General features: G+C 35.1%; 1 protein-coding gene across 1 annotated transcript in view; it reads left to right on the forward strand.

The window, feature by feature from the left end:
- Positions 1-17808, forward strand: part of THBS4 (thrombospondin 4) — a 40385-nt gene that overhangs the window by 5019 nt on the left and 17558 nt on the right. The window contains exons 3-12 of the mRNA XM_039333546.1: positions 7099-7346; positions 7634-7739; positions 9499-9581; positions 10497-10548; positions 10923-11095; positions 12020-12157; positions 13518-13595; positions 15409-15561; positions 16191-16295; positions 16527-16634. Of these exons, the coding sequence (XP_039189480.1) occupies positions 7099-7346; positions 7634-7739; positions 9499-9581; positions 10497-10548; positions 10923-11095; positions 12020-12157; positions 13518-13595; positions 15409-15561; positions 16191-16295; positions 16527-16634 (1244 nt within the window). The remainder of the gene's footprint in view (positions 1-7098; positions 7347-7633; positions 7740-9498; positions 9582-10496; positions 10549-10922; positions 11096-12019; positions 12158-13517; positions 13596-15408; positions 15562-16190; positions 16296-16526; positions 16635-17808) is intronic.

Below are 17808 nucleotides of genomic sequence, written 5' to 3' on the forward strand. Positions count from 1 at the left end.
AAAAATCTTTCAGAGAAAACAAGAAGGTATTGCCACTCAGGTGACCTGCTCACTTTTTGAAAGTTATGAGAACAGATCTAAAGCGTGATATTAATTTCCATTGGGAGTCTAGCTACGGACTAAAGCAGGGGTCTCCAACCCCTGGTCCTGTTTGAAACTGTACTGCACTGCTGGAGGTGACCAGTGAGCAAGCAAAACCAAAACCATCCTCTAGTCCAGTGATGGCGAATCTTTTAGAGACCGAGTGCCCAAACTGCAACCCAAAACCCACTTATGTATCATCGAGTGCTGGGTGGGTGTGGCCCATTGGCTGGGTGTGGCCCATTGGATGGGCGTGGCCCATTGGGTGGGCATGGCTGCGGTGGTAATGGCAGACTGGGTGGGACTAAAAAGTTCAATCAATCAATTCCAACTTTGCAAGATCTTTTTTTTCCACGAGAAGTTGAAATTGACTGATAGAACCTTTTTTTTTTTTTTTTTTTTTTGCACACTGCAGCAGAGGCCTAAAGCGAAAAGGTTTTGTAAAACCCAGCTGAAGGCCTAGGACTGGGGTGATGGCGCATGTGCCCACAGAGAGGGCTCTGAGTGCCGCCTCTGGCACCTGTGCCATAGGTTCGCCGCCACTGCTCTAGTCTGTGGAAAAATTGTCTTTCACAAACCCAGTCCTTGATGCCAAAAAGGCTGGACTAAAGGCATTAAAGTAAAAAGGCCAGATTAGACATCATTTGGTTGTATCATTTATAGACTTCATAACTGTCTTTTTACAATTGCATATAGACTTATTTCATTCAGGCACCAGGCTACTTTTGGAACTTAAATGTCCTTTTCCTTAGTTGCTGGGATTTAATTATATAATAACAGTTTTAAATTTGGAACTTTCTTGTTCACTATGCTGACAGCAGCAAAAATGCTTTGTGCACAAAGGTAGAAAGATACTTTAATTCCCACAATGGATGACTGACTGGAAAAACTGATGGAATAAGCAGAGAAGGCTAAATTGATTGCCTTAGTCAAATAAAAGAATACAACTAACTTTGTTACCAATTGGAAACTGCTTCTGGATGTTGTGCTTGAGATGAAAAAAAAATGAAAACTTTGGGTTTTGCTAATTAGATATGTTTGTTGTTCTAGAAATAACTAATATAAATTACTAAGTAAAAGTACATTGTTGAGGCTATATAATAATATCTTATTCTACTATGGTAAAGTCAATGCTTTTCTTTCTTTTTTCCTTTCCCCCTATCCTTTTTCTCTTTCCTTTTTCCTCCCCTACTCTGCCGCTCTCTTCATTTTTCTTTGTATTTTATAGTTTGATAAACTAATAATAAATTAGAATAACCTTTTTAGTTCTGGCTTGATTTTTCAGTGGTATTCTTTCAGTTTTCCTCATAAGGATGTGATTGGAGGAACATATTTCCAATCCTCTTCTGTCCTTTTCGGTTGTGTCTAAGATTTTCCAGAGAAATGTTTTCTGTACTCCAGTTTTTTCTTCCAGAGATTGGTTTGGCAGTATAATTGGCTTTCTAAGCTTATTTTCCTCCAGCCTTGAAACCGACTGCTGCTTCTTTTTATATATCCTGAAAGCATTTCTTGGAGTCCTTTGATCTACAGCTTTCCTGGCCAATTTCCTTGTCTCTTTCCCTATGAATTTCCCTTTCTTCTTTCTGATTCTTTTTCTAGCTTGAACTACACCTAATTCATTTTTCTATTGTATCTTCCTGCCCACTTCATTCTATTTCCTCACAATTTTTTTCTCTTTTGGTCCCTTTCATTTAGTCTTTTTTTCCTCCTCTTCCATTCCCTCTTCTATTTTACATCTTTTAATTTGTTTGTGCCCATCTCCACCATCAGTATATTTTCCCCATCATTTATGTCTTCATATTTTCCAGTTTCCTGGCTTTGATCAGACAGAGGCATGAAGTGGTCTGGTTTCAGGGAGTGATGAAAACATAGCACCTGCTTCTAAAATCTGTGAAAACATTTATAGGATCCCTAGGGAAATCATGATCTCTTATAACCACAGAACAAAGAAGAATCAAAACCCTGGGAATATTACTGTGTTACTGTAAATCCTCAGATCCTGAGATTTAACAAGGATTCAGTGAAGACACCTTTTGATCCATCTTTGCTTTTGATCTACCTTAATATTGGAGGAAAGCTTCTTTAATGGCCTCCTTTGATCAGAATGGAAGTCCTTCTCAAAGTGGAATCAATGAACTCTAACACAAAGCCTTGGCCATTTGTGCACACAGAGAGATACATTTTACCAATTAAGGAGAATATTTGTAGCTCAGGGTTGAAATGAGGCATCCTTGGTGCTCTTTGACTTTGGTTGTTTTCTTTGTTTCATTACCCACACTAGGCAATACCATTCCTCAACTGAATTATGGGAAATGTTTATTCATTATTTTTAGAGTATGTTGTAATCATGATTGTGATGAAAGCCCTGGGCACTACACATATAAAGGAAACAGGACTTTGATCATGCAACTGTAGCCATTATTTTGACTTTATTTTTTGACATCCCTCCTCCCTCAATATCCCTGGTTATCAACCATATAAATCTTTCTAGATTGGATTATTGTAATTTGCTCTACATGGGACTATCTTGGAAAAATCTTTTGAATCTTCACTTGATCTAAAAGTAGTAGTGAACATGGTAGCGGGTGTTCACTTATTAAATGATTTTATACCTGCTTTGAAATAGATGCACTTGTAACCAATCATTTTTTAAATATGATTCAGTCATCTTGAATGCAAGATAACTCGTATTACTATTATCATACCAGTCATACAACTATAACTTAGTTAAAATTCAGGTATCTGATTATGAGAGAGGCTGTTTGATCAGAAAAAGGAACAACTTCTTAGTAATCATGATCAAAGAACTAATGAGGGGAGCATATGTGAAACTAAATTAGCATTTGCTTTTAATTTAATTTTTTATTAGACTAAAAAAATAGGTAAATCATTACAAAAAATCTATAATACAAATATTTAAAAGGGAACAGTAATAAATAACATTTAGCAATATAATCTGACACTAGATCTTTCAGACTGTTGATTTAGGAAAAAGATCTAGTTAATCATAAAAGGAAAAAAAATAACAACAAAACATATTTTTTATAAATGTATATTTGCTCTTTTCATATTGGCAAGCAATTTTTATTCCTTTCTGAATTAGTTTTCTTAGATTAATAATTTTAGATGATGTCTTTACAGTGTTCCAAATGTATCTCAGTTATATCATTGATATTTTTATGGAATTTATATAGTTTACAAAGTGTTGTAAACTATATCAAATCATGTAAGCACCAGAAAGGTGATGTAAATAAATAGATAGATGCATGCATGCATGGATGGATGGATAGATAGATAGTTTCAAAATATTGAAAAAATATTTTTATATAAGTTATCTTGGAATTGTGCTGCTTTAAGCAAATAATTATAGGTTATTAATAGTTTAAAACATATTCTAGAAACTTCATATTTTGAGATGCTATCTTAATGCTACCAATCAAAGTCTTATAACTCATCAGTCTTTTCTGTCTTGATACATTTTATTTTCAAATAAAAAAGAAGTGGGAATACGCAAAAAGCTATAGCTGCCAGAATTGCCTCAAACTGATAGGCAGCATATAAATTTAATAAATAAATAAAATAATAAATAAATATAGGTGGCAGATGACAATCCTTATCTTTCATAATGTTTATGAGGCAAGGTAATTATGTAATGAAGATTTGTCTAGAATTTTGGAATTTGTCAGCCCTTGTATTTTTCTAAATTTTATTGAAAGTAAAATTTAATTTCTGACATATATTCTAAACAAACAGTCTATACCTGGATGAGACAGTTCACATGAACATAGTTACTTTACAATAATAGTTGCAGGAGGAGATTTTTGTTTCTTTTATTTTGGCCAGTCTAGAAAATTTCCTGTTTGTATGTTCTGTATGTTTTAAATGAATTTAAATGAAGCAGAACTTGCTTATAATCTGATCTGTTTGACTTTGACATAACATTCTTTTTTAAGAAGATGTTGATGTCTTTCTATTTTTTTTAAAAAAGCTTTTTTTTCTTAAAAGAATGCTTCAAGAGGCAGAAAGCTGCCACTGATTTATTTCATTGCTCATTTGACTAATAAAAGGAGCGACAATAGTTAGGGAATTGATTGCTGTTATACCTGAACTTGTCAACTGGAAAGCTGACAACCCAGGTTTGAGACCAGAGTGCTGCATGATGGGTTGAGCTCCCATTATTTGCCCCAGCTCCTGCCCACCTAGCATTTTGAAAGCATGCAAATGCAAGTAGATAAATAGGTACCATTTCAGTAAGAAGGTAACAGGATTCCGTGTGCTGTTACCTTCGGAAAAAACACGGAAGTGTTTTTAAATAACACTCGTTATTTAAAAGGTAAAGGTAAAACCCTTTACCTTTTCCTTTACCTGTACCTGCATTATTAATTAATGAAGCTGAATGTCAATAACGCCCTCATATTGATACAGAATTCACCCATATAATCCTAAGATTGGGTTAGGCTGCATTATCTACTGTAGTCGTTAGAGATAAATCATGGACTGTATCTTTATTGTCATAGTGAAATCCTTGTTCTTTAGAGGTGTTACGTACAGAATACAACATATTTTGAACATCATTAAAAAATTACATTGATTTAAGTGGGATAGGTTAAACATCTAATTGATTGAGAAATGCAGATTGTGTTAAAATTCTTATTTCATTTTCTTTGGATCTTAAAAGCTGACTGGATTAAAACAATAAAAACGTATTTTCTAGAAATGAACCAAATAATCACAGAAGCATCTGTGAATTGAAAGGCTCCCTTTTGGGTAGGCTGCAATATCTTCAGATGCTTCCCATCCATTCAATATCACTACCATCTGTAGCTTCTTGGTGAGACAAAATGGCTCATTTTTAAAAACTGTCTATTACAAATGATGTAACTTCAGTTAAACACAATGCTTTGAAATCCAATCCATTGTTTAATGAGATCTCTGGTATCTTACATTTTGTACAAATGACACTGTTTTTCAGAAACAGAACAGGGACTTTTGGGTTCCTCACAATGAAAACAACTTCATTGTCTATTGGCACCAGTAATTCAAACTTTTTTTTTGTAGCACAAAAGGACAGGAACACAGATGTTTTAAATATAATTATGCCTTTGGTCCTAGACAGCATTTCCCTCCAGCTCTCTCCAAAAACAAGATTCCTCCCCCTCAGATGAGCCTTGATCTTCCATCCAATCTTGCTGCCTTCAGGCTTTCCAGTCTCTTGGTCCTTTGCCATCTCTGGGCTCTTCTACCTTTTTCTGTTTTTTTCTTGCTCACTGACTTTCTGTGTAGTTCTGATCCAGATCTTACGTATGCAGGAGACCTGCCAGATTCAAAGGGCAGCATTTGTTCATCTATCTAAAGTTGCAATGCAATGAGAGAGAAAACAGTTTCTTCTATTCATTTCTTCCCACCAGTCTTGTAACCCCATCATACCCCCAAAGGCCATAAAGAATCTGAAGTCCAAGAAAGCTGAGGAGCAGTTTTACTCATAACTTCATCTCTGTTTAAGATAATTCTGAGGTCATTTTCCTTCCTTCCTTCCTTCCTTCCTTCCTTCCTTCCTTCCTTCCTTCCTTCCTTCCTTCCTTCCTTCCTTCCTTCCTTCCATATGCTGCCCATCTTGCCATTAAGTGGCTTTTTTGTTTTGTTCATTTAAAAAATAAAAAGAGAAGTTTAATATATTTAATTTATCTTCTTTGACTGAAAATTATATGATATTTTGAATATTCAGAATTAACCTTAGTTTTGAGGAATAAAATGCAGTTTAGATGTATTGTCTCTCATATTATGTCTAGTTTGATCCTAAGGTGCTACATTTGGACTAACGTGAAAAGGGAAAAATGGATTAATATAGTATTATGTATTGAGCATGGACAAGGGACAAGGTTATCTGAATGTTCTTTGTCAGACAGTAAAATATCTTAAACAAATCATGCTCTACTTCTATTTCTGCGGAACTAGTTAGGAAATAGAAATTATATTTGTGGCTAAGTTCAAGGCTACCCAGTAGCTCTTTGACTTCAGATTCAAGTCCAACAATCTGGATACAACTTTACACTACTGTTTCTTTAGCAATATCTAAGAAAATACTGATTTCTAAATAAACTTGTGTTAAGAAAAAAAGTGGTTTCTTTGGTGTGACACAAACTCATTCCAGTTTAATAAATAAAATTTACAAGACATAGTTTACTATAGTGTATGAATCAGGCTTAGGTCAGCTTTTCCTAACTAAGATCCTCTAGATATGTTGGATTATTTCATAGGAGGGCATTAGGTTGGAGGAAAGCTGCATTCCATGTGATATTTAGGTTATTTATCATGTCCATCCATCCATGTGGATAATGAAAGAATATACAACTAGATATTTATTTATTTATTGTATTTATGTGGCTATCCATCTCGCATGACAACAGACCATACAAATAATTTTAAAAGCATAAAAAGTATAAAATATTATCAAAATGCTAAGAGTGTCAGATATTCTCAACAATGATGCCTCATGAGATCACTGATACCCTCCCCTCCCCTTTGTGCCCATGTAGGGATTCTAGACTAAGTCCCCATTTGACTCCTTCCCCCAACCCGGCCAGCCTCTCTCCTACACCCAGCTCCATGCTATGAAACAATTTAAAGATCAGAATTGGCACCTTGAATTGAATATAGAAGCAAATTGACAACCTGTGCAACTCATGTACCCCACTCTAGAGGCATACATAACTGCCTGTGCTACCACATTCTGTACCAGCTGAAGCTTTTGGATATCCTTAAGGATGGCCCTATGTAGAGCACATTACTTTAGTCCACCTGGGAAGTGACCATAACATGTAGATATAGATATAGATATAGTTGCAAAGTCAGGTAGAGGACTATATTGCTATAACGGAGGATTTTCACCTAAGAAAAGCTGTGTAGGCAAAGAGTTGCTATAATTTTCTATTCCCTTTCTCAAACAGACTAAGATTTCTACTGTAAGTTGTGAATTTTATTGTATTCACATTTTCTAATGATGTTATTTTCTGTTAGTTTCTCTCCGATATTTGAGGAATGATGGAAAATTAAATGCTGTGATCTTCACCAATGTGCATTTGGCTGATGGAACGCGCCATACAGTCCTCCTTCGGTTAAGTGGATTGCAGCATGGCAACAGTAAAGTTGAATTGTATGTGGACTGTGAGCAGGTGGATTCTGTTCAAATTTTACCTAAAATTTTTTCTGGGCTGCTGCAAGGCTCAGGATCTATAGAATTACGAACACTCCAGAAGAAATCACAGGTGAGTACTGAAGGAGGGAAAAAATGTTTGTGTAGGAAGGGCTTATGGTCCATGAGCTAATATACTCCTGACCCATATTTGCATGCCTGGAATCTCCTAAAATTCATCACTGAAATCTGGTAGCAACATGGCCATTTTTAGTAGTATGATTTTCAGAGTTTTAATAAATCAAAGATGTGTGAAGCCATCTTTATCCTAGCATACTTAGAAAATCAAGGTATAAATCAAAACAATAAAAGCAAGGCAATAGAACTGTCCTTCCTTTGCCCCCTATTTTTATTGTCCAGGTGACTTTAGATGATTTGAAGCTGATTGTGAGGGGGTCTTTGTCCCAAGTGGAAACTCTACAAGACTGTTTTCTCCCACAAACAGAGCCACCAGTTCAGTATTCAGGTAATGTTGATATCTTGTCTGTAAGTAAATTAAACAATCCTTCACAAAACTGTTTTTTAAAGCCTAAACCTTCATACAGCTGTATTTTTTACCTTGGACTCCAAGTCATCTGCTCACCATATGCTGAATGCACTTTCACAGCACCAGAGCATTCACTTTACACTCAAGTTCTTTAACATTAGATGTTCATATTCTTAGAAATTTATTTGCTTAGTGGACATGTTTCTAATATTTCTTTTCTTAGCAAGTCTTAACAACCAAAAATAATTTTAACAATTTCATTAGCAAATGAAACCTAAAAGAATATGGATGCATAAGAATAGTATATTTTGTGTATTAATTGGAATTAATGATAAATAGGTATAGTACAATTATATTTTATTTATTTATTTATATCCTGCCTAGCAATGACCTTGAGAGATGAGTTAGGCTGACTAACTCATGTCAAAGACTAGCCCAAAGCCACCCAGACAGCTTTCATGCCAAAAAATGGGATTAGAATTCAAAGTCTCTCTGTTTCTAACCTGGTGCCTTAATTACTAGACCAAACAGGTTCTCAATACTGTAGAGAATCTATACAGTACCTAAATTAGAACTGGTCTGTTTTTTACATGACTGATATCTTCTGCATATATTACTTAGATAGAAGTCAGATGCCATAATTCTCTATAAACAAAGGTTTCCGGGATAAATTGAAAAATAGAAATAACTGTGTAAAGTATTCTTCATAGCTGTATTATGTAAAATATAAAAAAACAGGTCTTTCATAAATACTGTTTTTGAAAAATATCAGTTTATATGCTTAAGTGCAAATTTGAAAATAATCACTAAAAATTAGGTAGCAAACAATACATCTCCCACTGTGACTTGTTTGCTTACTACTCTTGTTCTCCAGATCTTGGAAACGTCTCTTCTTACATTTCTTTTATTTCAGTGGTGGGCAACATTAGGATGGTCCTTGATAGTTGAATACTACCAAGTGTGTGGGGCCATAATTAAACATACAGGTGAGGCTTGGTTGGGGAAATTTAGTGAGTCGTCTTTTTTAATTTGAGGGATATCTATTTCCAATTGTTTCTGTCTACCTGGGTGGAGAGGATGTGCTCTGGATCCCCTCTATTAAATGTCATCTTATGGGACCCAGGAAATATGCCTTGTTTTTTTCAGCTTCAGCTCCCCCTAGATACAGACAGCCCCCTCTCTCCAAGGGTTCCGGGAAGCCCATAATATCTGGCTTTGCTTCCAGGTCTAGAATTAATGTGTTTGTAGTGCTCTTGTGCTTGTTATGGTTTTTTTTTTTTAATTTAGGCTATTTTAATGTTTTTTAATTTTTTAAAAACTCTTTTAACTGTGTGTTTGAATTTTATAAGCCACCCAGTCTCCTAGAGTGGGTGGCCATAATAAATTGTAATTAATTAATTAATTAATTAATGGAAACTGCTGCCAGCATTCAGCAATCATGGCCTGAGCCCTGTAAAAGTGAAGTTGGAGTCTTTTGGCCCCCAAGCCAAAGCATGCTCCCCTTGCTTTATTTTTAAACCATGCTTGGGTTGGAATCTCTTTTCAATAAAGAACAATTCCCTGTAAAGTGGGATGCCTAAGTATCTTATAGTTAAATGAGAATTTCACTCAAGTTCAACTGGATAACTATATGAAACACTTAGTGTTTAAAAGGACTGTATCACTGCTGGTATTGCTAAGATTTCTGATCCTACTGTATTTTCTATTAGTTGCTTGATTCTCATACATGTCTCTACAGGTGACTTTAACAGGCAATTATTAAGTCACATGTTGCAAATGAACCAGATACTAGGTGAAGTGAAAGATCTCCTCAGACAGCAGGTATCTCTGAGCTTTTTGTTACAGCTTCTTTGTTTTGCGCTAAGAAATATATACAATAATATTATTTTAGGAAAAGAACTGATTGTGTTCAAATGCAAAAAAGATAGTTTAATCTTATCCAACTTAGTACTCTTCTTTCATTTGCTGGATTTCTGTTTCCAAAATCGAAAATGGTATCTCAGAACAGGAAGATGTGCCTAATTTTATTATTTGTCAGCAAAGAGCCCATTCCTGCAAACACTTTTAGACCTGCCAAAATTATGACCACTAGGACTATTTAGGGTGAGAGCAAGAAAATAATGCAAGAAATGTGTGTCATAGTTAAGGCCACACTCCAAAGCACAGATGTCACACTCGATAGCGTCACGTGACATATCACGATTTTTGCAATGTTTTTTGCTTTTGCGGAGCTGGAGTGGGCGTGGCCTATGCATGATGTATCCAGCCCGTGAGCTTGACACCCCTGCTCCAAAAGTATTGAACTGCCTGATCACCTGAGTAGGAATCTAGTTCCCCACTAGATTTAGTTCCCCACTGGAGCAGAATTTTAATTCAACAATCAAGCTGAACATGCAATAAAATTGACATTCATGAAAATGATAAGGTGTAAATTTTAAATTAATACTTTGGCTTGAAAGATGTAGGTTTCAAAGCTTAGACTTAAGTATTAGCTACTCTATGTACTTCTACTAAATTCATCAGAGAGCTAAAATATGAAAGGGTGGCTGTTTACTTGGAACAGACTTGTCATACGTTCAGCATGAATAAATATGCTGGTATCAATCTCATATTGTGGATTTGCAAACCTAAGCTATGCTATAGCATTAATTGTATAACGTGCCTTTTATGGACAAAAAGTAATGAAGTCAGAATAATTTGAGGCTCTGTTTAATACATTTTATTTGTCCAACTAAGGTTAAGGAAACAGCATTTTTGAGGAATACTATAGCTGAATGCCAGGCATGTGGTAGGTCCTTTTGATCTTCTGGGTTTAAGTAGGATTTTATAAACTTTACAATTAAATCACAAGAAACTTGTTATTATGCTTAGTTGCTAACTATATACTTAGGTTGCATGAGAGATGATTGATTTTTATGGAGCTTCCTTAAATAATGGTGGAATTATGCATATAGCCTTAAGTGATTACTATAGCAATTAATTTAATAGCCTGACTCTATGCATGCTAACTCAGTAATTGTGTTATGCATGCTGCTGTTCACATAATAAGTGCAGAAATGAACTACTCTGATTCAGCAGGAGAAATGACCTGCTGGCTTACTGAGGGATATTCTCATTGGCTCTCTCAAGATTTACTTAAAATGCTATATTTTATCATCATAGGATTGGGAATCGGAAGTTTCCCCACTCCTTCCCCACATCCCCCGAAACCCAAATGTGAAGCCAATACTTGTTTCCCAGGGGTGCACTGCATAGACACGACAGATGGGTACCAGTGTGGTCCTTGTCCTGAGGGCTTCACTGGAGATGGAATTATTTGCACAGATATTGACGAGGTGAGTTATTCTTTAAGTGCTTTTCAGAAGGAACCCCAGGGCTAGTCTGAGGTACAGTATTTTGCTACCCAAGACATAGGTGGCGATAGCAAAAACTGAAACTAACTTAGAAGAGAATCAGGTTTTCTAGCATATCCAAAGGCAGCAGAGTTTAAAAGTTGCAGGCAACAGGGCATAAACAGCTTTGTTCTCTGAGGGAGAAAAACAGAGGAGAAATACTACATTTACATCTATGCATTTGTTCCTTATGATACAGATAGTCCATAACTTATCACTGTAATTGAAGCCACAATTTGGTCATAAATTGTGATGATGGTTAAGTGAGTTGCCATGTGACCATGCCTGAAATTTTTATCTTTTATGTGGTGATTGTTAAGCAAATGTAATGGTTGTAAAGTGAATGCTCTGGTCATTAAACAAACAAAGTGGTTGTTAAATGAACTCATTGTTTGCTATGGGATTTTTTTTTTACTTCTGGTAGCTAAAAGTAAATGCCAGTTTCTGGCAAAAACATCATAAATCACGGTAATATGACCACATAGGTAAGGGGAACCTGGTTGTTAGAACTTTGAATCCCGGTTGTAAGAGGTCCATCATAACTTTGAAAAGTCAAGGATTACCTGAAGGTGTGTCGCTCTACCTAATGGTATGATTAGTCCTACATAGGCAAAAACATGCAGTACTGAGGACCAATGCAATCTAAGATGTCTTATTCTCTGGCTAAGAATAGCTTCTCAATGTCTAGAGCAGCCATATTTCAAAAAGAAAAATTGTGGGGTTCCTTTTTAATTCTAACATTAGAATTAGGGATTCAGAATGTGAGTCAAATAGAGCATCTAACAAATATCTGCATGTTTAACTTGGTTGGCTGGATGGTTGGCCTAATAATTAGTATGTAGTAAAAACTGGGCCTTTCTCTTTCAGTGCCAATATAAACCATGCTTCCCAGGAGTGCAATGTGTAAACATGGCTCCAGGTTTCAGATGTGAAGCCTGCCCACCAGGATATATTGGGCAGATCATCCAAGGAATGGGAATAAACTTTGCCAAAAGTAACAAACAGGTTTGTCATCTCATTACTGTTCTTTGCAATCAAAAGCAGCCTGGTTCCTATAAATATTTTACTTCATATAGATGAAGTAATCTTTCTTCAAAATCCAATTAGTAATTTCTGTACAAATGCCTGCATCATTTCTGTATATACAGCAAAATGTGATTTATATTGTTAATAGGCTTTCAGTTGATAGCCCAGTCATTTTAGGGTCTCCAAGGGCTTTGTAACATTTTAAATTTATTTTGTCATTGTTTTGTGTCTGGTCCAACACACATATCCTTAGGTTCTTCCTAGTTGAATTTGTTGAAATGTGATACTATCATGACACATTACACCCTTGTCCTTTCTTGAATGGAGCTTTCCAGGGTCTCTCCCACTTCTTCTAAGGACCCCCAGGTCTTTACCTGAGATTCTGTCCTTTTAACATCTTGTAAGATCGCTTAATGCTACAACTGGAAATGCTGGGATTGCAGTCATTGTGAAGCAGTCACATGGCAGCTTGCTTAATGACCGTTCACTCTACAACCGAGATTCCAGTTCCAGTTGTGGTTGTAAGTCAAGAATTACCTGTAATTTAATTTCCATCTGCTTCTCACTTCAAAGGCTTGCATTCATGACCATTCAGCATTTATGACCAGAAAAGGCTGTGAGTGCTGCAAAAAGGAGATTTGATATCTGCTGGTGTCCCTGAGCTTTCAAGTTGCTCCTTCTTTTTTCTAGACCTAGTGCAAAACCCAGCAATTTTCTCTGATGTTCTGTTATCAGATTATAACCAAATGGAAACATTGTGATTTAAACTTTACTTTCTTTTTTATTGTCTGTATTTTGCTTTGTTTATTGTCTTGCCTCATGAAGCGTTCTAAAAATCACTCATTATCTTGGGACTTACGCTGATTTCAGAAGATTGTTGTTGTTGTTTAAAAAAAATGTATCTTATAATTTTTAAGTTAAGAAAATAAATGCCTATAATCTTTATCTACAAGAATCAGCAGCTCAAAATAAAGACTTTCCACAAAGAGCAAATATAGACTTAATGTGAGTTATGTGTGAAATGTTTTGCTTATTTGCAATAACTGATTTCATTTGTCCCCCAGTTAGTTTAATAACTAAACTTCCTCTCTTATATCTCCCCATCCAACATCATCCAGTCTTTGAAATATATATTCATTTATATTGTACAGACTGAATACACCTGCTGCAGTGGAATGATTTGACATTTTCTTCTATATAAAAACTCAATTATGATTTAATAATATAATTCTTTAAAAATATTCCATTTTCTATATTTAAAATATATTCCTTGCTATAACCATTTTATTCTTAAATAGTATGGCTGTTAGAGTCAACTTATTTTTTTTTATTATATTAGGCTTGTTTGGACATTGATGAATGTCAGCGTATAGCAAATGGACGTTGTGTCCCAAATTCCCAGTGTATAAACACCATGGTAAGCATTACTTACAATTGTCTGAATTTACTCATTCTTTATGTTTCAGAAATAACACTAAAGTTGTCTTGCTGATGACTTTTTTGCTGTGAATAGAAGACATAAGCACATTAATTATAGCAATAGCAATAGCACTTATATACTGATTCACAGCCCTCTCTAAGCGGTTTATAATCTGGATCCTCATTTTACTGACCTCAGAAGGATGGAAGGCTGAGTCAACCTTGACCCAGTGAGAATCAAACTGCTGGCATTCGGCAGAATTAGTCTGCAATCCTGTATTCTAAGCCATCATGGTTCTTATATAATAGACTTATTACTAAGTTTGATATTGTTGGAAGCATGACGTCCTTACTTTGAATAGGTTTTGCTCTCCAAGGCTAGAGAAATGCATCCAAGGCATGAATGAGTAGGGAGGAGTGTTAAATGATGATGTGCATCATCATGATAAAAATCCCAGGAGTTCTATATTTACATCAGATGTTGGAATGCCTGTACGGTATGTATAAGGCTAGAATTTGCATTATGAAACAAACATGTGTGCATTTATTTATAGATATATTTATTTATATTTTGCATTTCTAGACCACCCATCTCCATCAAGAAGGGACTCTGGGTGGTATACAGTATCGTTTTACTTCATAATGGCTTGCTACAGATGCTGAGAATTACAAGATATCAAAAGAAGTTGCTGACAGTTTAACTCAATGTTTCTCAACTTTGGCAAGTTTAAGATGGCTGGCTGAGGAATTCTGGGTGTTGAAGTTCACCCATCTTAAATTTGCCAAGGTTGAGAAACACTGGTTTAACTGAATGTATAGGTATTATCTTTAAGACTTCTTAGATAAATGGATAAAATGCCAAATGATTGAAGAACAAATGTTGAACCTAATTTTCAAAAAGGAATAAAAGGAAAATCCAGAGAACTATAGAGCACTTAGTCTGACAGAAATGTCCATAAAATTCTAAAACAGACCATAAAAAGCTTGATCTGTTAAAATAATAGTAATAATAATAATAATAATAATAATAATAATAATAATAATAATAATAATAGTTGGAAGGCACCTTGGAGGTCATCTAGTCCAACCTCCTGCTCAGGCAGGTAACCCTATACCATTTCGGACAAATGGCTGTCCAGTTTCTTCTTAAAAACTTCCAGTGTTGGAGCATTCACCGCTTCTGGAGGCAGGTTGTTCCACTAGTTAATTGTTCTAACTGTCAGGAAGTTTCTCCTTAGTGCTAGATTGCTTCTCTCTTTGGTTAGTTTCCATCCGTTGCTTCTTGTCCTGTCCTCAGATGCTTTGGAAAATAGCTTGACTCCCTCTTCTTTGTGGCAGACACTGAGATATTGGAACACTGCTATCATGTCTCCCCTCATCCTTCTCTTCATTAAACTAGATATACCCAATTCCAGCAACCGTTCAATATCTTGAACTCAATATCTTGAACTCAATATCTTGAACTCAATATAATAATTAGAAGTCAGCATGGATCTGGCAAACAGCAAGTCTTCCCAAATGTAATCTCATTTTTTTTGTTAGATATCTTCTGTGATAAATTGTGGAAATGCTATAGCTCTAATATATATGGATTTCAACAAAGCAACTGAAAAAAGGGTCCTGTGAATTTCTGATTATCAAGTTAATAAGGGTGGGCTGGATAACAACAAATTAATGATTCTAAGTTAGAGGAAGACAGATTCCAACTGGGCATTAAAAAATATAGCAAGTCAGCAATAGAACCACTTACCTAGACAGTGGTTGTTTTTTGTCACAATCTTTAGTTTATGGATTTATCTGCTTTTCCCAAGGGTTCTTACCACTGTGGTGCTTGCAAGCCAGGATTTACTGGAGACCAAGTCAGAGGGTGCAGAGCTGAACGAAGCTGTAGAAATCGTGTTCTGAACCCTTGCAGTATCCATGCCGATTGTTCAGAAATAAAACAAGGGGACATCTTGTGTGTTGTAAGTCAATGCTCTTCCCATCATTATTAAATATGTATAAAACTTAATCTAGGGCAAGGATTAAGAAGAAAAGAAAAGCAAACAGAAGAAAAACATACAAGACAAAATATGCTATAGTAGCTTTTGGAAGCAAATTTGTATCCATGTTTTGTTTGGAATTTTGATTTTTACCAAAAGATTTCTACATTAATACATTTTTAAAAATTGTCTTAGTATGCCTACCTTTCCCAATTTGATACCTTTTGGGTGTGTTGGGACTGCAGAATATCAGCCTGCCTAAGAATTTTGGAAGTTGCAGATATTTATTGTAAGTAACTCAGAACTGAGAAAGCTATATAGAAGGCTTAGAATATGTTCTAAATGTGATACTATTATGACATACTACAGCTTTGCCCAATTTAGTATCCTTAGATATTATGGGAAGATAGCTCCTGAAATTCATTGGCTATGCACATGGAAATTCAAGGGCCCACAAACTCATTCAGAAGACATCAGATAGCGAAGGCTGACATACAAGGACAGGAATCAAATTCTTGCTGAATTTTAGTTGAAAAAGAAAGAATGGGAAGGACTGTGCCCACAAAGACATCTCCAATGTTGCTTTCATTTTGTTATACTTTTGCTCACAGTGTGGCATTGGCTGGGCTGGTGATGGCTTTCTGTGTGGAAAAGATGTTGATATTGATGGCTACCCAGATGAAAAACTTCCATGCTCAGCTGACAGCTGCAAAAAGGTTAGCAGTTTGACAGAGGCCTGAGTGACAAGATGAGTATGTTTCATGTTTCAAAATTTTATCAAAGAACTGCTAAAAAAAGAGAACTGAAAACCTTTTGTGTCCTAGAGATATAGTGAAATACCATATGTATTCCTCCTATTGATGCTAGTTGGTGATTACCAATACTGCAATCCGTTTCATCTGATGGCACTGGTTGGAAAAGAATGCTCTATTGTGCTTATTTTGTAGGACAACTGCATGTTTGTTCCAAACTCTGGACAAGAAGATGCTGATGGAGATGGTGTGGGAGATGCGTGTGATGATGATGCAGATGGGGATGGTATTCCTAATGATCAGGTACTGGTTAGGAATTGGTGTGTTTTCTATAATTAAGCAATGCTGCTACCAGTCTGGACAACAGAGGGCATTATATAAAAAAAGGAATAAATCTCTATATTGATTTTTATCATCATGTACCAGCACTTTTGGCACTTCTAGAGGTTAAAAATGCATTTTATGTAATAGTATAAAGAGGCCATATCAGCTAGTAAACATGGTAAGAGTAATTGTAGATGGGCGAGCATTTTGTTCTCCCAAAGTTGCAATTAAAAAAAAAGAAGTTTGAAAAGGACATTTCTTTTTTTTTTTTTAAATATATTTTATTAAATTTTTAATCATCACTTTAATGTTTGGTAAACAGCGTGTTGTCTGGGTTTATATTTAAAAACAATCAATAACAATTAATTTTTATAATTCCATAATCCACATAGTAGCTTTCCTTGATTTTCTCGTCTTCCAATAATATTCTCTTTTATCAACCTTGAATTAGTACATTTCTTAGTATTTTGATAGATAACAATTGAATTTAAACATTTTTCTAGTATTTCTATAAGTAACAACCACATCTTTTCTAATTACCTTGTCACAGATCCTGTTTTCAAAGTTCTTATTTAGAGTTGTTTTTCCTACAATGTTCAAAACATTCTTACCAGTTAAGATTTCCTCAGAGTTAATTACACTTAAGTATTTAAATCTTTTTCCTCATACAAGCCATCCCAACAATTTTACATTTCTCATATCTTAAAAAAAGAGAAAAGAAAAAAAGAAGGAAATAGTATACTACTTGAGAAACATGTCCCTCTTAAGCTAAAATACATTTATATCCAAAAATGTTCTATTCTTTTTAATCATATTCAAGCAAATGTTTAATCTTTAAATATTCCATCTAATAAATCCAATCGTCTAATTTTTTAAATCTATTCAAAACATTCTTATCAATTGAAGTTTTATAAAAATCAATTCATTTAAGTATCTAAAACATTTCCCTCATATAAACCATCCCAACATTTTTATATTTCTCATATCATAAAAAAATACTATGTACTTGAGGGATCCATCCCTCTTAAACTAAAATTCATTTATATCCAAAAATTTTCTATTTCTTTAACCATATTCCAACAGATGTTTAGATATTCCATCTGATAAATCCCATCATCTAGTTTCTTAATTCTAACTTTAGCCCTTTTTTTGC

The sequence above is a fragment of the Crotalus tigris genome, unplaced genomic scaffold (genome assembly GCF_016545835.1).
Source record: "Crotalus tigris isolate CLP2741 ecotype Arizona unplaced genomic scaffold, ASM1654583v1 scf7180000024506.7606697, whole genome shotgun sequence".
NCBI lineage: Eukaryota > Metazoa > Chordata > Lepidosauria > Squamata > Viperidae > Crotalus > Crotalus tigris.